The sequence below is a fragment of the Pseudopipra pipra genome, chromosome 4 (genome assembly GCF_036250125.1).
Source record: "Pseudopipra pipra isolate bDixPip1 chromosome 4, bDixPip1.hap1, whole genome shotgun sequence".
Lineage (NCBI taxonomy): Eukaryota > Metazoa > Chordata > Aves > Passeriformes > Pipridae > Pseudopipra > Pseudopipra pipra.
The window spans coordinates 74,744,616-74,768,235 of NC_087552.1; the positions used below are offsets into that span (position 1 = coordinate 74,744,616).

The following is a 23,620-nucleotide window of genomic DNA, read 5'->3' on the forward strand; positions in this document are numbered from 1 at the left end:
TTTATCCCCATTGCAGGCTATTCCTCTGGGAAAACACCCACACACCCATCCCACATCCTACCTGTCCTAGGAGACTCCTACTTATCTATGGAGCAGGGAGGAGATTTGCCGGGAAGGGCTCAGCGCTGCATCTTTGGCAGATAACCTTTATCCTCTTAATAAAGCTGCTTAATTCTCACTTCCTTTTAATTATCTGTCACTGAAAGCCATCCCGGGTTGTGCAGACAGGTGAAAAACCAGTGTCTTGCAGAAAGTCATGGATTAGGAAGGGACTAGCAGGGTCTTTGGGATGGGAGGAGGGGGCTGGGTAAAGACACACAGCTCTTATCCTTTATTCTTCTCCTTTATTCTTATTCTTTTACACACAGACTTTCCTGGGGGATGAGAAGAGCCAAGGCTCTGTCCCAGGTGGGTTGATCCAGCCCAAAAACTTTCCAAACATCTCTCTCCCATATTTTCCACGGTGCTGGGTTTGATCCCAATCCATGTGCCCCAGCTGATTTGCCAGGAGCTGGGCTGAGCTGCAAGACCTCCTCTTCCCCAAACTGGGGAGGGAGTGGGAAGGAAACTGCATTTCTACCCCATTTCCAGAATGTCCAGGCTGGCAGGGGCTTGGCAGGGCATAAAATGACCGGGATGAATCCAGCTTTTCTGCAAACCATGAACTCCATCCCCATGACCAGGGTCAGCTCTGGGGGTTTGGCTCTTCCAGTAATCCCTGCTTCGTCCCACAAAGTCCCTTCCCCACCCAGAGGAACCTGCAAACAGGCTAATCCCTGAGTGAGAGGAGGACAAGGGATGGCCTTCCCTGGCACCCAGCTGTCCCGAGGGAACACAGCCATCCTGAGCCCCCAAGGACCGACCACCCCATCAAGGATTATCACCCCCCACGAGAAAAACCTCCTGGTCAAACCCCAAGGTGCCAGAGGGACGTGCTTTAATCCATCTCATATAAAAGTAAATTTTAAAAAAAAACTCAATCAAGCCCGGCAGTTTTAATTAAACCATTGCCCCTGGTCGGACACTCCCCGCGGAGGGGTCTGGGCTGCGGGAGCATCCCCTGGAGCGGGAATGGATCCCCCGTGGCTGCCCAGGAGGAGCCCAATCCTGCCGGAGGCTGAGCGCTGCCAGCTCCCAGGGGATTAAAGGTGTCCTGAGAACAACTTAACTCCCGCAATCAGCTCGGCCCCCGGCCGGGCGATATTAAAACACCCCCGTAAGCCCCGTTGTCTCGGAGCTGATTGCAATAAACCCACCGGCACGGGAGATTAGCGGGTTAAACCCGCCGGCGCAGCGCGGGCTCCCGGCAGACATGTGAAGACATTAGCACAGTTTGGGCTCTTTGAGATGTGCCGGCTAATCCCGGCTCTGAAACGGCCGGGACAAAGGGCAGCTTCCGTCACATCGGCCCCTTCTCCTGGCACCAGCCCCTTCTCCTCGCACTGTCCCTTTCTCCTTGCACTGTCCCCTTCTTGCATCTTCCCCTTTTCCTTGGAACACCCCGCTCTCACCAGCCCCTTGTCCTTGCACTGTCCTCTTCTTGCATCCTCCTCTTTTTATTTTATCGCCCTCCTGCCACCAGCCCCTTCTTCTTGCGCTGTCCCCTTCTTGCATCCTCCCCCTCCTCTTGCACTGTCCCCTTTCCTTGCACTGTCCCATCTTGTACTGATCCCATCTCCTGGCATCATTCCCCCTCTCCATGCATTATCCCTTCTCCAGACATTGCTCCCTCTCCTGGCATCATCTTCTTCCCTTTGCACTGTCCTCCCTCTCTGCTTTATCCCCTTTGCTTGCACATCCCCCTTTTCCTTGCACCGTCCTCTTCTTGCATCCTCCCCCTCTTCTTACACTGTCCCCTTTCCTTGTCCTGTCCCATCTTATATTGTCCCCTTCTCTTTGCCACATCCCCTTCTCCTGGCATCATTCCCTCTCTCCATGCATTATCCCCTTCTCCCAACATTGCCCCCTCTCCTGGCATCATCTCCTTCTCCTTGTGCTGTCCCCCCTCTCTGCCTCATCCCCTTTCCTTGCACATCCCTTTTCTCCTTGCACTGTCTCTTCTTAAATTCTCCCCTTCTCTTTGAACCCTCTCCCTCTCCTGGCACTGCCCTCTCTCCTGGCATCATCTCCTTCTCCTTGCACTGTCCCCCCTTTCCTTGCACATCTCCCTTCTCCTCGCACTGATCCCTTCTCTTTGCATCGTCCCCTTCCCTAATTTTCCTTCCTTTCCTTGCAACATCCCCCCTCTTCTTGCTCTGGGTTTCACACCTGCCCAAATAAACCCTCCACCTGGATCCCTTCTTGCTCCAGCTCCAAACCTGGCACAGACATGGAGCAAATCTGCTTCCAGGAGCTGGTGCTGCCCAGATGAGCACCCAGAAGTCCCCACTGCTGCCTCCATTGCTGCTTTCATCCAGCAGATCCCAGGCCCTTGGTGCTCACCTGCTTTTCATCCTTCAAGCAGCTCCCCAGCTTCCCGCAGATCCCACTTTTGGCTCATCCCCAGCCCAGTGTCCATCCCAGAACCTCTACCCCTGCCTAATCAGGGCCAAGCAATTAAAATCGAACCCTGGCTAATCCTTGCCCAGCTGAGATGTCACCCCTTGGTGCCCAACTCGCAAAGCTGCCACCAGCTCTGCTCTCCAGGTGTGTTTTCCCCGTTGTCCTGGCTCCAAAATCCCTGGAGAGAGGGATGCCAGTGCTGGGTGGGCCATGTGAGCTGTGGGCAGAGCTGGTTATGGTGAAGATGCCACTGGCAGGGAGATGGATGGACCATGAGAGGAACGTCCTCTGCAAGGACCTGGGTGCTCTGTGAAGGTCCTGATCTCCGAGATATCCCAGCTCCCAACACCTTTGGGATAATCTGTGGGTGGGGGTGTGCAGGTGACCCCCACTCCCCCAAATCTTTCTCCCATAAAGACGCCCTCATCGAACACTCACTGCCACTGTGGGCATGCTTGTTCTCCCTCCTCCCTTTCCTCCTCCTTCTGCAAAGATGAGCCCAAAAATTGCATAAATAATTTATTTTCACCCCCCCCCCCAGCCCAAGGAGTGCCCTGTATATATCCTGTATATATTAGATGTGGCCAGCTATGGTACAGTCATATAATACACATGGAGAAAGGGCCCCGTGGGGCCACTCAGCAGCTCTTTGTCCCAGTCTGTGCAGGTCCTGTCCCCGTGTCCTCCTGTCCATCCTCTGACTCCACTGGGAAGTCCTTGTCCTCCTCGCCATGGTGGCTCTGAGAGTCAGGGCTCCCCTGTGGGGTGGCCAAACCCATTTTGGCCAGCTTGGCTTGTTGCTGCTCCAGGCTTTGTTTCCTCCACTTGATCCTGCGGTTTTGGAACCAGACTTTCACCTTGGAATCACAGAATCATGGAATCATTAAGTTTGGAAAAGACCAAAAGTCCTCAAAGACCACCGAGTCCAACCACTAACCCAGCACCACTAAACCATGTCCCCAAGTGCCACATCCACGTGGTTTTTTAACACTTCCAGGGATGGTGATTCCACCAATTCCCTCCCACTTTAGGAAGGGCTTTCAAACTTGGTTTCTCCACGAACCACAGAGTCATGATCTGCTGAACCCCCAGGCTCAGGCAAGATGGAGAACTGCCCCCTGCACCCCAGGAGCTGGACCTGCCACTGGTGGAGAAGGTCCAACCTTAAGAAGGACACAAGTTCCTGGCTCTTAGACAACCCTTTGTGCCTCAGTTTCCCCACCTGGCATCCTCCGCATTTTTAATCCAAACTCTCTGCAACCACCACCCCACAAGGCTCCTGCTGCAGTCTGAGGGACACATCCCAGGTCCCACCCGTTGGCACAGAGGTTTGGGAGCCTCCCAGGTGGAGCTGGGGGGTGGGGGGGGTTACCTGCTCCTCGGTGAGGTGCAGGGAGGAGGCGAGCAGGCCCCTCTCCGTGCCCACCAGGTACTGCTGCCGTGAGAATTCCTTCTCCAGCCGGGCCAGCTGGTCACTGGTGAAGATGGTCCTGACCCTCTTGGCTTTGCCAGGCTTGGCTTTGAAGATGGGGAAGCAGCACCTGGAGATCAGGAAGCCTGGAGATGACAGAGAGAGGGAGGGTCAGGATGCAGAGGAGCCCTTGGAGAGGTCCCAGTGGAGTCCCTCCTTGGGAGGTCATTTCCTGGAGAGGCAGAAGGGATCTTCCCACTTGGAGGTGTCCCCTTTAAAGAGGTTATTTTTGGAGGAGGTTCCCTATGTGAAGAGGTGGGAGAGGGTCCCCCATTTGATGAGGATCTTTCTAGAAAGGTGGATACAGGTCCCTATTGGAGAGAATCCCTTTGGACAAAGTCCCTGTGAAGAGGTGGGAGAGGGTCCCCCATTTGATGCAGATCTCCCTAGAAAGATGGATACAGGTCCCTGTTGGAGAGAATTCCTTTGGAGGGAGTCCCCATGAAGAGGTGGAAGATCCTCCATTTGCTGAGGATCTCCTTGGAGAGGTGGATACGGGTCCTTCCTGGATATATTCCCTCTGGAGGCAGTCCCCATGAGGAGGTGGAAGGAGCTCCCACACTTGGAGATGTCCCCTTTCAGGGTGTCCCAAGAGAATTGGGCATGGAATTCTCCTGGAAGAGTTCCCATTTCAGGGCATCTTCCCTTTGGAGAGGTGAAAGGAAATCCCCATTTGGAGTATCCTGTGGGGGCGGTGGATGTGGGTCCCTCTGGGAGAGGGGGTCCCTGCCTGGGAAGCAGGAAGGAGATCTTCATTTAGGGGTGTCCCTCTGGGAGAAGAAATCCCCTTTTGGGGAGCAGGAAAGAGGTCCCCATTTAGGGGTGCCCCTCGGGAAAGGTGGATTTGGGTCCCCTGAGAGAGGGGATCCCCCCTAGGGGAGCAGGATGGAGGTCCCCATTGTGGGTGTCCCATGGGGGAGGTGGATGTGGGTCCCCTGGGAGAAGGGATCCCTGCTTGGGAAGCAGGAAGGAGGTCCCCATGTAGGGGTGTCCCTCAGGAGAGGTGGATGTGGGTCCTTCGGGAGAAGGGATCCCTCTATGGAGAGCAGGAAAGAGGTCCCAAATTTGGGATGTCCCTCTGGGAGAAGGAGTCCCCCTTTGGGGAGCAGGAAGTTCCCATTAGGGGTGTCCCTTGGGAGAGGTGGGTGTGGGTCCCCATGGGAGAAGGAGTCTCCCTTTGGGAACCAGGAAGGAGGTCCCAATTTGGGGTGTACCCCTGGGAGAAGAGGTCCCCCTTTGGAGAGTAGGAAGGAGGTCCCCATTTAGGGGTGTCCCCCAGGAGAGGTGGTTGTGGGTTCCCCTGGGAGAAGGGATCCCCTTCTGGGGAGCAGGAAGGAGGTCCCCATTTGAGGATGTCTCCGTGGGAGAAGGGGGTCCCCCTTTGGGGAGTAAGAAGGAAGTTCCCATTAGGGATTTTCCCCAGAGAGGTGAATCTGGTTCTCCATGGGAGAAGGGATCCCCCCTTGGGGAGCAGGAAGGAAGTTCCCATTAGGGATGTCCCCTGGGAGAGGTGGATGTGGATCCCTTTGGAAGAAGGGGTCTCCCTTTGGGGAGCAGGAAGGAGGTTCCCATTTAGGGGTGTCCCTCAGGAGAGGTGGATGTGGGTCCCTCTGGGAGAGGGGGTCCCTGCTTTGGAAGCAGGAAGGAGGTCCCTATCTAGGGGTGTCCCCCAGGAGAGGTGGATCTGGTTCTCCGTGGGAGAAGGGATCCCCTTTGGGGAGCAGGAAGGAGGTCCCTATTGGCGATGTCCCCCCCCGGGAGCAGAGGGGGGTCCCTGTGCGGGGTTTGGGGGGCTGTCGGTACCTGTAGCCCCGAGGCTGGCGGCCCATGCGGGGGTTCCCCCGCAGCAGTCGGTGCAGAGCGGCGGCGGGAGCGGAGCGGGAGCCGGGGGGGACCCCCAGAGCGGCGGCGGGGGGGGCCCAGGGCGAGGCGAGGGTCCCGAGGGTCCCAGGAGCGCGGCGATGGTGAAGGAGCGGCCGGGGGACGCCGGGCTGGGGGTCGGGGTCGGCATCGCGGGGCCACCCGGGGAAGCGCTGCCCGCCCGCCTTTATGGGGCCCGGGGGCACCGCAGGGGCGGGGGGGACGGGGAGGGGCCCGAGACTCCTCCGTGTTCCCTCCCTGTCCCTCTGCCCTCCATGGGGATGTCCCCGTGCCGTGTTCTCTGCCCTCGGTGGGGATGTGTCCCCCCCATGTCCCCCTGCTCTCGATGGGGATGTCCCCTGCCACGTCCCCCAGCTCCTGATGGCAATGTCCCCTCCCCTGTGTCCCCTTGCTCTCGATGGGGATGTCCCCCTGCCCTCAACTGGGATGTCCCCCCTCCATGTCCCCCTGCCCTCCAAAGGGATGTGTCCTCCTCTCCGTGTCCTCCTCTCCATTTCCCCCTGCCCCCGTTTGGGATGTTCTCCCACGTCCCCCTGCCCTCGGTGGGGATGTCCCCTCCATGTCCCCCTGCCCCGGGGGCAGAGCCCCCCATTTATCCTCCCCCAGGGGGGCTTTGGCCCCGAATTACTCAGGCAGGAGCATCCAACACCCAGGGGACACCCCAGGGCAGCCAGTGTCACCCCGAGGCCACCAAATTCCCAGTGGGGGACTCGGGGTCCCCCTTGGTATCCTCTTGGTACCCTGAACTTACCTTCCCATCCCGGACCCCTCCCGGCAGAGCTGCTTTTTGGGGTGTCAACAACACCCCAGGCCAGGGAGAAGGGACAGGGACAGGAGCAGGGAAGCTCCAGGAGGCAATGCCAGAGGCAGGGGGGGGTCTCCCTGCACCCCCCCCCCCCCCCCCCCCCCAGCTCTCCTCGCTCGGCTGATGGGATTCAGATGGTCATTAGGGTTTGAGATCCTTAAAAATCCCGCAGCTTTTCCTAATGAGCTGGGAAAAGTCACACCTCGGCCGGCGCCGTGGGGGGGGAGAGCCCCGGTCAAAGACTCCCCCGGGGGCTCGGGGGGTTTATTGGGGAGGAAATGGGGGAGTCGGGGGGCCGGGGCCACATCTGCACCGCAGCAGCCCCCTCGTTGGGCTTTCCCGATGGATAATCCCGGTACGTGCAGCCTCCCGAGCCGGGAATAACCCCGAGGAGCTGGGAAAGTCATTACGGAGCTGTTTTGCCCCCGCGAGGAGCATCCCCGGCTCTGCAGCTTCCCAGCCACCTCAGGGATGGAGGTGGGGATGGGGGACCCCGATTTCCGTGCTCTGGGGCACATCCCAGCCTGGAATCTGCAGGTGGAGGCTTCCTGGGGGTGTCTGTGCACCAAAAATTCCATAAAATCCCGCAGTGGGCACCGGTGCCGGGGACGATGCCACATTCCCTGGAGCATCACAGGGACATCACCCCCAAACTGAGGCAAATAAAGGCCCTGGGGAGGGGGGGGCAGAGATGAAAGGGAGGCAGATTTGGGGTTATTGAGTCTTAATTACGGTCTTGGAAAGATAAAAAGGCAGGAGGCCCTTGGTGGGCTCAGCTGTGTTTGGATAAGAGGTGCTTTCCCTTTCTTTATTCCCCTTTTTTCCTCTCCCTGTGTTTGCTGGAGCTCAGCAAACACCCCCCTGGCACCTTCACCCAGCTGGGTGGGCCCAGGAATGGGGGTGTCCAACATCCCTGTGCCGGGTGGGAGGCAAAGGGTTGGGATTCCAGGTGATCTGGAGCCAAAATAGGGATAATGGTACCCAGTGTTTCCTTGGGATCCATGGGGTTGGGATCCAGGTGATTTGGGCCAAAATGGGGACACTGGTACCCAGTGGTTGTTTGGGATCCAGGTGATGTGGAGCTAAAAGGGTGATATTGGTATCCAGAGGTTCCTTGGGATCCATGGGGTTGGGATCCAGGTGATGCAGGGTCAAAATGGGGATGCTGGGTGATGTACCCAGGTGATGTGTTCCCAAAATGGGAATACTGGTACCCAGCAGTGCTTTGGGATCCATGGGGTTGGGATCCAGGTGATGTAGGGTCAAAATGGGGATACTGGTTGGTATCCAGGTGATATAGGGCCAAAATAGGGACACTGGTACCCAGTGGTTCTTTGGGATCCATGGGACTGGTATCCAGGTGATATAGGGCCAAATGAGGATACTGGGTGATATATCCAGGTGATATGTCCCCAAAATGGTGATACTGGTACCCAGTGGTTCTTTGGAATCCATGGGGATGGGATCCATATAGGGCTGAAATAGGGATAATAGTATCCAGCAGTCCTTTGGGATTCATGGGAATGGGATTGAGGTGATCTGAAGCCAAAATGGAACTACTGGTACCCAGTGGTTCTTTGGGATCCGTGGGGTTGGGATCCAGGTGATTTGGGCCAAAATGAGGATACTGGTACCCAGTGGTTCTTTGGGATCCATGGGGTTGGGATCCAGGTGATATGGAGCCAAAATGGGGATACTGGTACCCAGTGGTTCTTTGAGATCCACAGGGTTGGGATCCAGGTGATATAGGGCTGAAATAGGGATAATGGTATCCAGCAGTCCTTTGGGATCCATGGGGATGGGATCCAGGTGATATGGAGCTAAAATGAGGATACTGGTTGGTACCCAGTGGTTCTTTGGGATCCATGGGATTGGGATCCAGGTGATTTGGGCCAAAATGGGAATACTGGTACCCAGTAGTTCTTTGGAACCCTTTGCTTCATTTTCAGGTGGGAAAATCCTGTCCTGGAGAGGTGGAAGGGAGGTGTTGGTAATTTGGGGAGGGGATGCTGTGGAAACAAGGAGCATGGGAGGGAGGGTTGGAATTGGGGAGGGTGTGTGTCACTGCCCACAAATTGGGCATCTCCTTCCACCAGCTCCGGATCCAGAAGTGGGATGTGAATCCAGGGATGGCTCCTGCCTGATTTTGAGGCAAACTGGCCTCAAGGCTCGGGCTCCTGAGCTAATTAATGACAAAGCTGCTCATTAACCCTCGGCAGAGCTGTCTGGGCAGGGTGTGGATTGTCTGTCTGGGGCCTCCAGGATCATCCTGCTGTCCCTGGACAGTCTCTGGGATGATCCCAGAGCCCCTCCCTGGTTTGGTGTCCATCCCCTCTCCCACTGCATCCCTCTGTCTGGCCGTTGTCCATCCCTCCCTCCCAGCCCTTGGAGCCTTTCACCCACAAAATCCCTTTGCATCCAATTGCCAGCCCTGCACTGGGGGACTACAGACACCCCAAATTTCCAGGGAAAAGGGATATTTCTTACCAATTCAGCTGAAATTATTGGGGGAAAGGGATATTTCTTACCAATTCAGCTGAAATTATTGGGGGAAAGGGAAGAGTTTTGGGCACCCGCTGCCATCAAGTGGCTGAGGACGATCCAGGCCTGACCCTCATTCCCTGAGGATCGTTTTGTTGGAATCCCAGATCTGCCCCCCCCAATTAAATCCACACTTTTCCCCCACTTATTAAAGGTCTCCCCACCCGGATTTGGGATGCAGAGTGAAGCCCTTCCTTAAGCATCCTGAGATATGCAGCTCCACTTCCTCTCTCCACAGGCCTGACCCAGCTCCAGGGAGATTTTTCCAGGCAGAATTTTCCAGGTCTTGGACGTGCACAGGGCACAGGTTGTTTGAGGCTCCAAAGGCAGGAAAGAAAAGGAAAAAATACTTATTTTTTTTTAAACCCTGGCAGTGATTGACCTGGGAAATTCCTTGCACAGGAACTTTGGGAAGTTGAGGGCTCCAACAGAGGAGTTTCTGTGAATAATGACACCAGTAGCTGTAAGATGTGGGATGGAATGTGTCCCAAATCCCAAACCGGGGGTGTCCTGCAGCAGAGCTGGGCAGCTGCATGCTGGGATGGCCCCCCCTGGAGCAGGGAATGGTCCTCCCAGGGCTGGGATGGGTCTCCCAGGACAGGGAATGGTCCTCCCAGGGCTGGGATGGGTCTCCCAGGACAGGGATGGGTCCCTAGGACAGGGATAGGTCTCCCAGGACAGGGATGGGTCCCCCAGGCTGGGATGGGTCTCCTCCCAGCAAACAAGTGGGTTATGCAAATGCCTCCAGCTATTGGGGTAGGAAGGACATGTCACCTCTAAAGGTTTTGTCCCTTTCCAGGCACCTGAAGGAAAACCGGTGGGATTTTATTCCATAATCTTCCTGATTTCTGTTTTGGGGCTTTTTGGAGCTGTGGCTCCTGGGATTCCTGACTGAGAACAGATCCTGCCCTTCCCACACTTGGTCCCACTCCTTACCTGAGCTCTTTCAGATGCTGGCAGTGCCAAAGGAGCCACTTCCAGCAAAAAAAAAAATCCACTTTTCGGAGCATCTGGGTCCAATTCCCAAAGGCACCTGAAGTGCTGAGTATCCCTTGACCCAGAGGGACCCAAGAGCATCCCAGTTGGTGAGGATCCCAGCTGGTGAGGATCCCAATTAGGGAGGATCCCAATTAGGGAGGATCCCAGTCAGTGACGATCCCAGTTACTGGGCTTTCCACTTAGCAAGTATCCCAGCACATGAGGATCCCAGTCAGTGAGTATCCCAGTTATCCAGGATCCCAACCAGCTGGCTCCCAGTTAACAGGTGTGCTGGTTAGTGGGGATCCCAGTTAGCAAAGCATCCCATTTAGGAGGGATCCCGGTTAACCGGCATCCCAGCTGGCACCACTCCAGCCAGCAGGCTGCCAGTGAAAGAGGGTCCTCCCAGCACCAGCCATCCCAATTAACAGGCTGCTAATTACTGGGGGTGCCAGTTAGGGTCGATCCTAATGAGTGTGTCCAGAGATCCCGGTTATCGGGATCCCGGTTAATATCCCAGTCAGTGGGATACACGTCAAGGAGGATCGCGGTGGGAGGCAGCCGGGGGACGGGATCCCGGGACGATCCCGGTGAGATCCCGGTGGGATCCCGGAGGGACAGTTCCCGCAGTGACCGCCAGAGAGCGATGCACGACCGCGCTCCGTCCGGGAAGTACCGGGATGGGACAGTGGGATTGGGATAACGGGATGGGATAGTGGGATTGGGATAGCGGGATGGGACAGTGGGATTGGGATAGCGGGATGGGACAGTGGGATTGGGATAGCGGGATGGGATAGTGGGATTGGGATAGCGGGATGGGACAGTGGGATGGGGACAGCGGGATGGGGACAGCGGGATGGGGACAGCGGGATGGGGACAGTGGGATAGGGACAGTGGGAAGGGACAGTGGGATGGGGACAGTGGGATGGGGACAGTGGGATAGGGACAGTGGGAAGGGACAGCGGGATGGGGACAGCGGGATGGGACAGTGGGAATGGGGACATTGAGATGGGACAGTGGGAATGGGACAGGAGGGATGGGGACATTGGGATGGGACAGTAGGAATGGACAGCAGGAATGGGACAGTGGGAATAGGACAATGAGGATGGGGACATTGGGATGGGGACAGTGGGAAGGGACAGTGGGGTGGGGGCAACGGGATGGGGGCAGTGGGATGGTACAGTGGGAATCGGGACACCTGGAGAGGACACTGGGATGGGGACAGTGGGATGGGACAGCAGGAGGGGACAGTGGGATGGGGACGGTGGGATGAGGAAACACTGGGACGGGACAAAGGGACGGAGACACTGGGATGGGACAGTGGGATGGGGGAACACTGGGATGGGACAGCGGGAGAGGGGACAGGGTGTGGAGGGACATCAGGGTGGGGGACACTGGGCAAGGGGACATGGGGCTGGGACACACCCAGCTGGGACACGATGGGATGGGATGGGATGGGATGGGATGGGATGGGATGGGACAGCAGGATGGAGAACACCAGGCAGGGGGACACCGGGCTGGGATCATGGGAAGAGGGACATGGAGCTGGGACAGTGGGATGGGACACATGGGGCTGGGGGACACTGGGATGGGGGACATCAGTCTGGGGGACATCAGGCTGGGACAGTGGGATGGGGGACACTGGGATGAGATACACACATGAGGGTGGGACACTCCAGGATATCACAGCGGGCTGGGACACACCAGGGCTGGGATATCCTGGGATGGGACACACCAAGGTGGGACTTCAGAAATGGATACAGCAGGTTGGGATACAGCAGGATGGGACACTCTGGGCTGGGACAATCTGTAATGGGGCAAAGAGGGCTGGGGTACACTGGGACACACTGGGGTGGGATGGTGGGATGGGACACCCCAGGGCCAAGAGGTTTTTTCCATGGACAAAGAGGGGTGACAACCTGTCCCCTCTCCACGTGTGGGTGCCACCACTGGCTGTGCCAGCTCTGGCTGAGCCTTTGGGTGACAATGTGTCCCCACTACCCCAAAGGATTCTGGGCTGGGCTGTGGGGATGGTGGGAAGGTTTGTCCTTCTCCATGCACTGATTTCCAGGCAGCAGGGCCGAAATCCTCCAAGTTCCCCCCTGGAATACGCTCCAGGGGGTTGCAGCACCCCCAGGGCCACCAGGATCCCTGTGGGTCCCCCCTTTTTGCTCCACCATCTGCCCTGACAATCTGGGAGTGGGTCAGCACCCCCACCCATCTGCCCAGCAGGAAAGTCAAAAGCAGTGTCATTGCCAAATCCAGAGGCACCCGTGGAATTGATGGCGCCGGATTTCCACCCTTATTTGTCAACAAGGCTCCTTGGCCTCCCCCCCGCCCCTCCCGAGCCCCCTTAATCTCCCACACAATTGGAATTTGCTGTGCAAACAGCTCTGGGGGGGCCGGAGTTGGGGTTTGCATGAGAAATGTGTCATTTGGGTAAAGCAGGGAGCGGATCCCGGCATCCCTAACGCGGGATTGAAACAATTCCGGAGCCTTCAATAACCCTAATCCTCGGCCTGGATGGGGGGGAGAAGGGGGGGGCTTTAACTCCTGCCCCCTCTTTCCCACCTTATTATCTATTGATTGACTTTTAGAAAGGGTAATAACATAAAGAGATGGACGCTCCGAATCCCGCCAGGGGATCACCCGGAGCACGTTTTCCGTGCGGGATGCGCAGGGTGAAGCCCCGGGCTGTGATTTTTGCCCCCCTCGGAGCGGGGGTGAAGAGGTCGGGGGGGGGGGGGGGGGGGGAGTAAGGAGATGGGAAAGGGTAGGGAGGAGCCTCCATCCCTTTTCCCCCCCCTCCCCTCCACCAAACAATCAGAATAAAAGCAAATTATTCTTCCTATTTCCCTTCCCGAGAGATGAAGGATAAACTGTCCATCCCTGAAAAGCCAACTGATAACACCTTTAATTTTACTGCGAGGCCTAAAAAAATGCCATTTCTACGCAAAGCAGGGCCCCTCTCTCCTCCCCAACCTTCTCTTGATAAACGTCGGGGGATTTTTTTTTTTTTCCCTTCCCCGTGTTTGTTTTTTTTTTTTTTTCTTTCTCCCTATTTCCCTTTCAGTTCGGTTCAGGGAAATGCCCCCGGAGCTACAAACAACGGACAAGAAAGCAAAATCATATTTTAGTCAAAATAGGCAGCCGGCGCTCGCAGCCAACTTTCAAATTAGCATTTTGAGGGCAAATATGCAGCAATTTGAGATAATGAGGCCTGATTATTCAATCCAATGAATGTTAAATAGGCACAGAGGGCGCCCCGGCCTTATCTCCCTCGCTTTCCATTTATTTTACTTTAGTTTAGTTTTAATCGTTTCCCATTTGAACTCTTTATTTGTCTCCGCTCCAGCCCCCGCCTCTCTCTCTCCCCCCCCCCCTTTCCCCTTCGCAGCCCCTCCCTCCATTCCCGGGCATCCCTGCGCTGCCAGCCGGGATTTGGCAGTGGGAAATCGCCGGTGGGGATCCGCCATCCCCTGTAAAAGATGTTTTCAGGGAGCGTTTTGTGGCTTGTCCTCCAAAAAAAACCAAAAAATTGGGGTTTGGGGAGGTTTGGGTGTTGCTGCGAGAGCCGGTCCCTGTCTCCGGGTTCGGGGGCGTTTTGATGGTGGCGGGAATATTTGCTGGGATGGGAAACGCTGGCGTGGAGATTCCATAGAATCCCAGAATGGTTTGGGTTGGAAGGGACTTGAGGATTGTTTTGTTCCCGTGGGCACCTTCCACCATCCCGGGTTGCTCCAACCTGGCCTTGGACACTTCCAGGGATCCAGGGGCAGCCACAGCTTCTCTGCCCAACCTGGGCCAGTGTTTTATCACCCCCACAGCCAGGAATTCCTTCCAAATATCCACCTAAATCTCCACTTTTCCAGTGGGAAGCCATTCCCTGTGTCCTGTCCCTCCCTGCCTTGTCCCCAGTCCCTCTCCAGCTCTCCTGGAGCCCCTTCAGGCCCTGCCAGGGGCTCTCAGCTCTCCCTGGAGCCTTCTCTTCTCCAGGGGAACCCCCCCAGCTCTCCCAGCCTGGCTCCAGAGCAGAGGGGCTCCAGCCCTGGCAGCAGCTCCGGGGCCTCCTCTGGACTCTCCAGCAGCTCCACGTCCTTGTGCTGTTGTTCCCAGGGCTGGAGCAGCTCTGCAGGGGGGTCTCACCTCAGACAGGGGCAGAGGGGCAGAATCCCCCCTGCCCTGCTGCCCACGCTGGGGGATCAGCCCAGGGCACGGGGATTTTTTGGGATGCCAGCACATGTGGCCGGAGCATCTCCAGCCTTTCATCCACCAGCACATTTGAGGTGCTGGATCCCCAATTCTATCTCATCCTTCATCCCTTCCCTTCAATCCCAGGGCTCTTTGTGCAGTTGCTCCCACTCTGGATTTCAGCACCATCAGAAAATGAATCCAAAGAGCCAACGAGCCTTGGGGGAGATGATCCCAGATCCTGCTGCCATCCCAAAGCAAAGCCTGGCTCAGCATTCCATGAAAATCCACTTTCTTTGCGACCCCAACAAGGTGCTTTTCCCATCCCTAGGAAGGGTCAGCTCCAGGTTGGGAAGCTCCCGGGGTGAGCAGCACCAGGCACTGATGGTCCCACCAGGATGGAGAGCAGCATTTTGCACCAAAAGTGAGGCAAAAGAGCAAAATTATGTCATTTCTATTATTTTCCAACTTCTTCCCAGGAAGGGAGCTCGCTTAGATGGGATCCCACATCCAGCATGTAATTGCAATGGGATTTAGGGAAGTATTAGAGTGATTTGGGAGAGGGAAACGCCATGGAGGAGGAGGAAGGAAAAACTGAAGTTAGGCAAAAATTGAAGAAAATGTTAAGGGAGAAATTAAAGGGAAAAAATAAAATAAAGGAAAAATTAAAGTTGAAAGAAAAATTAAAATAAAGCGAAAATTAATGGTGAAAGAAATATTAAAATAAAGCAAAAATTAATCATAGAATCACAGAATATGTGGCAGGGAATATTAAAACTGAAGGAAAAATTAAAGTTAAAGCAAAAAAATTAAGGTTAAAGCAGAAAAATTAAGGTTAGAGCAAAAATTAAAGTTGAAGGAAATATTGAATTGGAAGGGAAAAATTCAAGCTAAAAATTAAAGTTGGAGCAAAATTCCACCCAGCCCAGGACGGTGCAAAGGATCCCTGTGTTCCCTTTGATTCCAGAGTGGAATAAAAAACGTAATAATTGATTTCGGGGGTAATTAAAAAACCTCTTTATGCCTCAGAATGCAGAGGTGTCAGTGAAATAAAAGAGTTGAATAAATAAGAGAGAAATAAATGGGAGCAGGGCGGGGAAGGGGAAGGGAGATGGATAAAAAAAATCCCAATTATGAAGGTAACGGATGGGAAGTGGCGGAGAGGAGGAGATGTTGCGAGAGGAGAGATAATCAGAGCATAAAAAAAAAATGTGGAAAAACAATCAAAAGAAGGGAAAATCAAAAGCAGATGCTGAGGAGGGATAAGGGGCGGCCGGCGGAGCGGGAACGGGCGCCGGACCCGAGGGATAATTGGATTTGATTTCGTCTCGGGGGCGATAAGAAATTCCCAGTGTAGGTTTTTTTTATTCCCATCTGAAGCATATTTTAATGGGAGATTTGAATATAGCTGGGGCAGAGCATCCCGGCAGAAAAAACCGCAGGGTTTTCCACAGTTTATCCCCTCGCTCGGGGGGCTTTTTGGGGCAGAACGCGGCTGTTCCCGCACTCGGCAGCTCCCTTCCCGTGAGCAGCCAAAAAGCAAGGGAAGGGGGCGCAGGAATCACGGATCATGGAATTGGTTTGGGTTCGAAGGGACCTCAAAGACCGTTCAGTCCCCGCGTCCCCGCGGCCGAGCGGAACGGGCGCCTCCGGCCCCGGGAGCTCCGGGAACACGGAGCGGGAGCCGGGAGAGGGAGATGGAAGCGATAGGGCAGAGCGGGCGCTGACCCGGGACGGCCCCGGACATCCCTTATCACGGCGGGATCAGCGCTCCAGGCCCGGCGCCCGGCACGGCTCCGCGCCCTGACCTTGCTCCAGGGGCCGGGAATGGGATCGACTTATGGGGTCAGGGAGCGGGTTTAATTAGGATTGGGGCCACCGGGGGTGTGTTGGTGTGTCCCACACCCCGCTCCGGGCTGGGTGTGAGGTGGAGCTCGGGGTGGGGAAAGGGGGCGTGCGGCTCGATGCCGTTGGGAATAATCCTGTTGGGATTGCGGGAATCTGCTCCTGTGCGTGTGAGGTCATGGGAGAACGGCACACGAGGGGATCTCCGAAGCCCCCAGGTTTGGGGCGGTTCGGGGGGCTCCAGCAGCCAGAGGAGAACACACAGGTTGGAATGCGCAGTGGGTGTTGGTGTGGGCACAGACACGCCGGGGTGTGGAATCACCTGGGCATGGACACACCGGGGTGTGGAATCACCTGGGCATGGACACACCTGGGCATGGACACACCTGGATGTGGATACAGCTGGGCACAGACGCACCAGGGTGTGGCATCACCTGGGCATGGACACATCTGGACATGGACACGGCTGGGTGTGGACACACCTGGGCATGGATACATGTGTTTGTGTGTGTTCCTTTATGTGCATGGACACACCTGGGCATGGACACACATGTGTGTGTGTATGTGTGTGTTTCTTTATGTGCATGGACATACCTGGGTATGGACACACCTGGGCTTGGACACATCTGGACATGGACACATCTGGTCGTGGACATGGCTGGGTGTGGACACACCTGGGCATGGATACATGTGTTTGTGCGTGTTCCTTTATGTGCATGGACACACCTGGGGCATGGACACACGTGTGTGTGTGTGTGTGTGTGTGTTTCTTTATGTGCATGGACACACCTGGGCATGGACACACGTGTGTGTGTGTGTGTGTGTGTATGTGTGTGTTTCTTTATGTGCATGGACATACCTGGGCATGGACACAGCTGGGCTTGGACACATCTGGACATGGACACATCTGGACGTGGACACACCTGGGCACGCATACATCTGGGCATGGACGTGTGTGTGTGTGTGTCTTTATGTGCATGGACACACCTGGACATGGACACACCTGGACATGGGCACACTTAGGCATGGACATGTGTGTGTGTGTGTGCCTTTATGTGCACGGACACATGTGGTCGTGGACGCATGTGGGCATGGACACATGTGGGCATGGACATGTGTGTGTGTGTGTGTGTTCCTTTATGTGCATGGACATACCTGGGCACGGACACACCTGGACATGGACACACCTGAGCATGGACACACCAGGGTGTAGAAACACCTGGATGTGGACGCACCTGGGCACGGACACGTGTGTGTGTGTGTGTGTGTGTGTGTGTGTGTGTGTGTGTGCACGCGCACGTGTGTGTATGTTCCTTCATGTGCATGGACTCACCTGGGCATGGACACACCTGGGCATGGACACACTTAGGCATGGACACGTGTGTGTGTGTGTGTGTGTGTGTGTGTGTGTGTGTTCCTTTATTTGCACAGACACACCTGGGCATGGACACAGCTGGGCTTGGACACATCTGGACATGGACACGTGTGTGTGTGTGTGTTTCTTTATGTCCATGGACTCACGGGCTGTGGACACACCTGGGGCACAGGTGAGACCCTCAAACGGCCCCCCCGGGGTTGGGCGTGGCCCGCCCTGCTCTGACCACTCCCCCCAACAACTCTGACCCCGCCCCCAGACGGCTGACCACGCCCCCCGGTTTTGACCACGCCCCCGCCATCTAGAGGCGTCGGAGGTGGGTGCGCGAAGGGGGCGGGGCCGGCGCGGATCGTGGGCGGGCTTAACACCGGGCGTGGAGGAGGCGGGGCCAAGACAGGTCATGGGCGGAGCCGGAGCGGGCAGGGGCGTGGCTAGCGCCAGATGGGGCGGGGTCAAACCCTGTCGGGGGCGTGACCAGCTCTGGGAGCGGGGGGCGTGTCCAGCGCGATGGAGGCGTGGCCAGAGATTACGGGGCGCGGCTAAGCGCCCGTTGTGGGCGTGGCCTGACCGTTGTGGGCGGGGCCGGGGCGGGGGCGGTGTCCCTCTCGCTGCGGCAGCGGCGGCTCCGAGCGGGGCCCGGCGCGGCCCTGCCCGCTTTTCCCGGCTCTTCCCCTCCCGTTCCCGGCCGTTCCCCCGGCTCCCCCCGGGCCGGCCATGGCGCTGCTGCGGGCGGCCGCGCTGCCGGCCGAGGGCGGCCCGGCCTGGCTGCCCACGCACGTCCAGGTGACGGTGGTGCGGGCCCGCGGGCTGCGCTGCAAGGGCGGCACCGGCAAAGGCAAAGCGGGCGGCAGCGACGCGTACACCGTGATCCAGCTGGGCCGCGAGAAGTACAGCACCTCGGTGGCCGAGAAGAGCGGCGGCAGCCCCGAGTGGAGGGAGGAATGTGCCTTCGAGCTGCCCCCCGAGCCCGGGCCCCGCGCCGGGCTGGTGCTCACCGTGATGCACCGGGCGCTGGTGGGCATGGACCGATTCCTGGGACAGGCCGTGGTGCCCCTGGAGCCCGCCCGGCAGCGCGGGAGGGAGCCCGACGAGCGGTGAGTGCGGCCGGGGGGGCACAGCCGGAGGGGGGGTATGGGGTGGCCCTGGGTGGGTGTCCTGGGGTCACTGGCTACCCCAGGGTGGGCATCATGGGGTCCTTGTCTATCCCAGGGTGGTGTCACGGCACCCCTGGATACCCCTGGATGGATGTCGTGGGGTCCTTGTGCACCCCAGGGTGTGTGTCGTGGGGTCCCTGTGTACCCCATGGGCGTCACGGAGTCCCTGTGCTCTCCAGGATGGGCACATGGAATCCCTGTGTACCCCGGGATGGGTGTCATGGGGTCCCTGTGTGTCCCAGGGTGGTGTCATGGCATCCCTGGATACTCCAGGATAGGTGTCGTGGGGTCCTTGTGTGCCCTGGGCAGGTGTCTTGGGGTCCCTGTGCTCCCCAGGATGGGCGTCTTGGGGTCCCTGGGTACCTCAGGATGGGCATCAGGAGGCCACTGTGTGCCCTGGATGGGTGTCAGGGGGTCACTGTGTGCCCCAGGGTGGACACATGGAATCCCTGCATGCCACGGGATGGCTGTCATTGGATCACTGTGTGGCCCAGGATGGGTGTTGTGGGGTCCCTGGGTACCCCGGGGTGGGTGTCCTGGGGTCCCTGTGTGCCCCAGGATGGGTGCTGGAGGAGGAAGGGCAGCACAGGACCCATGGACACCCTAAGGAGGGTGTCACAGGGATTAGGGTGTGATGGGGTCCAGGGAAGGCCTTTCCAAGAGGTCATCTGCCATCCATGGGCTGTGCATCCACCGGGAAGGGTTGTCACTGGGAAGGGTGTCCCAGAGGGTGGGGTGGGGTCTGTGTGTCACCCAGGAAGGACATTGCAGGACACGGGGTGTCACAGGGCCCGTGGATGCTCCAGGAAGGACGTTGTGGGGGATGTAGGACATCACGTGTGCTCCAGGAAGGATGTGGTGGAGGATGGGATGGCTCAGGGCCCCTCCATCCCCCCTGGAAGGGAGACAAGGCACTGCAGGATCCATCCTCCCCCCAGGCAGGGGGCTCCAGGGGACAAGATGCCCCAAGGTCCCGTGGGGGTTTTCCAGGGATCTGTCTCCTGGGAAGCCGTGGCAGAGCTGCAGGTCGTGGTTTGTCCCCCCCCCAGCTCCGTGGGACCATCGGTGTCACCTCCCAGTTTGGGGGTCTGCACCCCAGCCCTGTGCTGCCTCCAGCATAAATCCCTGTTTGTGTGTGAATTCCTCGTCTTCCTCCTTCCCCCAGAAGGGTTTAAAACAATCATAACGTTTCCCGAGCCTTTGCCAAGCACAGAAATGCAGGAATGTGGCCGAAATTCCTTTAGGGAAGAAGTTTTTAGGGGCTTTGTTCCGGGCGGACCTGGCTGGGCTGTGCCTCCCGGAGTGTCCCCCCTGCTCCCTGGCCCCCTGGATCCCGGGAATTCAGCTGGATTGCTGCCCGAAGCTGCGGGCTTGGAGAGGGACCTCCCTCACCCCCCTACCCGGGGCAGCGGAGGGAGTGGGGTTGGAGTGAAAAGGGGCTGAAAAAAACTTTTCCCGTGGAAAAAACGCGGCTCCGCAGCCCTTGGAGATTCCTGATTTGCCCTAAAATGGGAGCGTGGGGAAGGAGGAGCGGTGACTAACCCCGGAGATGGTGTCTGGGTGTTTCCCCGCCGGCGTTTATTTTGCTTTCCTTAGCAAAATGCCTGGAGAGCGGGCGGTGCTGGGGCTGGATCGGGATTCTTGGGGCCCTAATTGAAACCAGGACGACTCCGGAGAGAGCCACGGCCTGGCAGGAGAGACGAGTGGTTCTGGCACGGGGGGATGTGGAAGAACTCCCCGTCCATCCTTCCTGTGGTTTTGGGAATGGAGCTGGGATAGGAGCTGGGAGCTCGAGGAAAGCCACGCTCCCAGTGGGAAAAGTTTACGGAGCTGTGCAAAGCAGGGGCCCCAAGGTTTGGGAGGCTGAGCCCATGGACTCGTCTCAAAGGTCTCCAAGGGCGTCAGGGGCTGTTAATCCCATGGGAGCAACGTCCAGTGTGGCTGGACAGCGTGTCACAGCTCCTGGTTATCCTGCATTGGATAGTCCTGGTGGATTTGGGCTGTGAGGCTGGAGATCCCCAGGAATTTTTGAAAAGGTTCCAGGGAGACCTTTCAGCATATTCGAGTTCCCAAAGGGGCTCCAAGAGAGCTGTAGAGGGACTTGGGACAAGGGATGGAGGGACAGGACAAGGGGGAATGGCTTCCCACTGCCAGAGGGCAGGGATAGGTGGGATATTGGGAAGGAATTGCTGGCTGGGAGGGTGGGGAGGCCCTGGCACAGGTTGCCCAGATTCCTGGAAGTATCCAAGGCCAGGCTGGACAGGGTTTGGAGCAACCTGGGCTAGTGGAAGGTGTCCCTGCCCATGGCAAGGAGGTTGGAACTGGATGATTTTTATGGCCCCTTCCAAACCAACCCATTCCATGATTCTCCAGCTGGCTCTCTGTCTCCCTCCCTTCCTGCAGCTTCGCTTGCATAAGGAAAATTTACTTCCCCTTGCAGCATTGGGGATCACAAGAGCTTTGAAGGCTCTTTATCTTCACCCTTGGCCCCTGAGGATGGAAGTGAGCACGGAAAACATGGAGAGCTCTCACCCTGTGCCAGGAGCATCTCTGCTCGCTCCAAGCCCGGAGCTGGAAGGTGTCCCCAGGGTGGGTGACAGCTCTGCAGCGTGGAAGAAGCTGCACTTTTTTTTTAGAGAGAGGACTCCCAAGAGCTGGAGCTTGTCCAGCCAGGTGGGAGAAGGATCGGGGGGAGTCCGGGAGCCACCGGAGCTTCTAACCGGCTCCTGACGTCTGGTGTGGCCCCCGTTGCAAACAACTTTTGTTTAGGAGGAAATTTTTGAGTCCCAGATGAAAAAAGAGCAAAACAAACAGAGGCTCCCACCCTCCTGGCCCAGGCCTGTGCCCCGGAGATAACTGGGGGGGTGGGGGTGGGAGTTGGGGCTGTGCCAGGCGCTGCTTTTTGGGATCCCATCTCCGGCCCTCACTCCTGGGCACAAACCCGCTGCCAGCTGGGATGGGATCCTGCCTAAAAAAGGCCTCCATTGTCAGTGTGTTGACCTTGCTCTCGTTTTCCTGCTGATTTTTTATTGCATGGAAACTTCACCGGTGGATAATTATGATCCTTGTTTTCGGCTCGGTGGAAAATGTTCCGTCAAAACTTGGACTCTTCTCCGGGAACGCGCCAGTGGCCGGGGGTGTTGATGAGCTGCTTTGTCCAGCTCAGTTCTCAGTCGTTTCAGTGTTTTGCCGGAAGAAAATCAACTCCTGGAGTTGCACAAGAGCAGCCTGAGAGCTCCCGTGGCCTTTTTGGGCATCCCAAGGCTTGTCCCACGCTCCGGCAGCTCCAGGGATTGGGCTTGGCAGGCAGAGCAGGGTCTGAGGATCCCGTCATTTCTCCCTTTCCACTTGAACCATCCCACATCCAAAAAGCCCTGTGCCTGGGCTGGATGCTCCTGGTCCTCACCTCCCCCTCCCAGGACTCGGTCCCTGCAGCTCTCTGTGCTGCCTCATTTTTTGGGAAGTCAAAAAAACATGGTAGGTGGTGATTCCCTCCCAAAGCAGGGCCTAGCCCAGAAGAAGAGGGATTTTTGGGGTACTCACAAGGCAGCTGTTGCTTCTGCTTCCTGACATCCAGGAAATGCCCTTGGAGTCTCCCAAAGGGTCTCCTCCTGCTTTCCCTGTGATGTGGCAGCAAGACAGGGACTGTCACCTCCATGTCCACAACATCAGCAGGAATCTGGGGAGGCTGGAAATGCATCCAGCAGAAAACAAGCTTCCACCTGACACCCATCAGGCTGTATTTTCATTAAGTCATGGAATGGTTTGGGTTGGAAGGGACCTTAAAGATCATCTTGTTCCAGACCCTGCCGTGGGCAGGGACACCTTCTACTAGCCCAGGTTGCTCCAACCTGGCCTTGGACACTTCCAGGGATCCAGGGGCAGCCACAGCTTCTCTGCCCAACCTGGGACAGGGCCTCAACACCCTCCCAGCCAACAATTCCTTCACAATATCCCATCCATCCCTGCCCTCTGACAGTGGGAAGCCATTCCCCCTTGTCCTGTCCTTCCACCCCTTGTCCCAGGTCCCTCTCCAAGGCACTTGGAGACCTTTTCCACTTGGCCAAGGTGTCACATCCCTTGGGTGGGGTCTCTGCACTGAGGGGGGCAGGAGGTTCCTGGAAACACCTGCAGGGTTGGACCCCGGATCTCACTGTGTGGGGACCCAAAATATCCTTGATTTTACTGCCTGGGCTGTGGTGGGAAGGAGCAGTGGGCATCCAAGGCTTCCTGGGCTGGCTGAAGAAAACCCTAACTGTCATTCCTTCCTTTCTCCCTCTTGGAAATACCGTTTCCATTTGCCTGCTGTCCCTAAGACCTCCCAGCCCCTCGGAAATGGGAAAGGTTAACGCCGTGAGTCTGCTGGCCGTGCAAACACCGGGCTGCTGGAGCAAAATCCAAGGCTTTCCAGCAGTGGGATCTCGTGTTGAAGGGGATGATAAGTGTGGCAGGAGTCCTGATTCCTGGCTCTGGTGTTTGCCTGCAGTGCCTTGCAGTCATTCTCTGGTTGCTGCCTCAAATCGGGAGCGACGGCAGCGCGTGGCCGTCGGCGTCTCTGCGACAGGGAAGTTGCCTTGGGAAGTTGTTCCCCCTGCAAAATTAGCTCAGCTCTGAGTTCCCCAAAGCCCTTCCGTGCTTCACTTCACTTCCCTTTACTTGTTCCTGTTCCTCCCCAGCTGTGGAGGGGGAGCCTGGGCTTGTGTGGAGCCGCAGCATCTCCACCCTGGCAGCAGGAATGGGACAATCTCCTCCCGCTCCGTCAGCAAAGGAGTTTCCCTCTGGATGCTGAACTTCTCCACCCAAGGTCCTTGAGGCCACCAGGGCTTTTCCTGCTCCGTGCCATGATGGAGCTCTTTTGGGCTGAGGCTCAGTGGAGA

General features: G+C 57.2%; 3 protein-coding genes across 20 annotated transcripts in view; 1 reads left to right on the plus strand and 2 right to left on the minus strand.

Annotated features, from left to right (window-relative positions):
* CCT7 (chaperonin containing TCP1 subunit 7) overlaps positions 1 to 21,217 on the minus strand; it is a 61,113-nt gene extending 39,896 nt beyond the window's left edge. Inside the window, exon 1 of one of the 2 annotated variants that reach the window (XM_064653610.1) lies at positions 21,212 to 21,217. The gene's annotated coding sequence lies outside the window, so the exon portion shown is untranslated. The remainder of the gene's footprint in view (positions 1 to 21,211) is intronic. The other variant, XM_064653611.1, reaches the window with a different exon arrangement.
* LOC135413898 (homeobox protein not2-like) lies at positions 3,250 to 5,984 on the minus strand. The gene is given in 4 exon segments (XM_064654015.1): positions 3,250 to 3,273; positions 3,276 to 3,359; positions 3,875 to 4,059; positions 5,777 to 5,984. Coding segments are annotated over 4 exon segments (501 nt in total).
* RAB11FIP5 (RAB11 family interacting protein 5) overlaps positions 18,178 to 23,620 on the plus strand; it is a 41,246-nt gene continuing 35,803 nt past the window's right edge. For 14 of the 17 annotated variants that reach the window (XR_010430339.1, XR_010430340.1, XR_010430342.1 and 11 more), the window contains exon 1: positions 18,179 to 18,683. Coding sequence is in view for 5 of the 17 variants with exons in the window: in XM_064653598.1 (XP_064509668.1) it covers positions 18,304 to 18,683 (380 nt within the window). In the remaining 12 variants the exon portion in view is untranslated. Of the gene's footprint in view, positions 18,684 to 23,620 lie in introns of all 17 variants that reach the window. The other 3 variants (XM_064653601.1, XM_064653603.1, XM_064653602.1) reach the window with 2 other exon arrangements.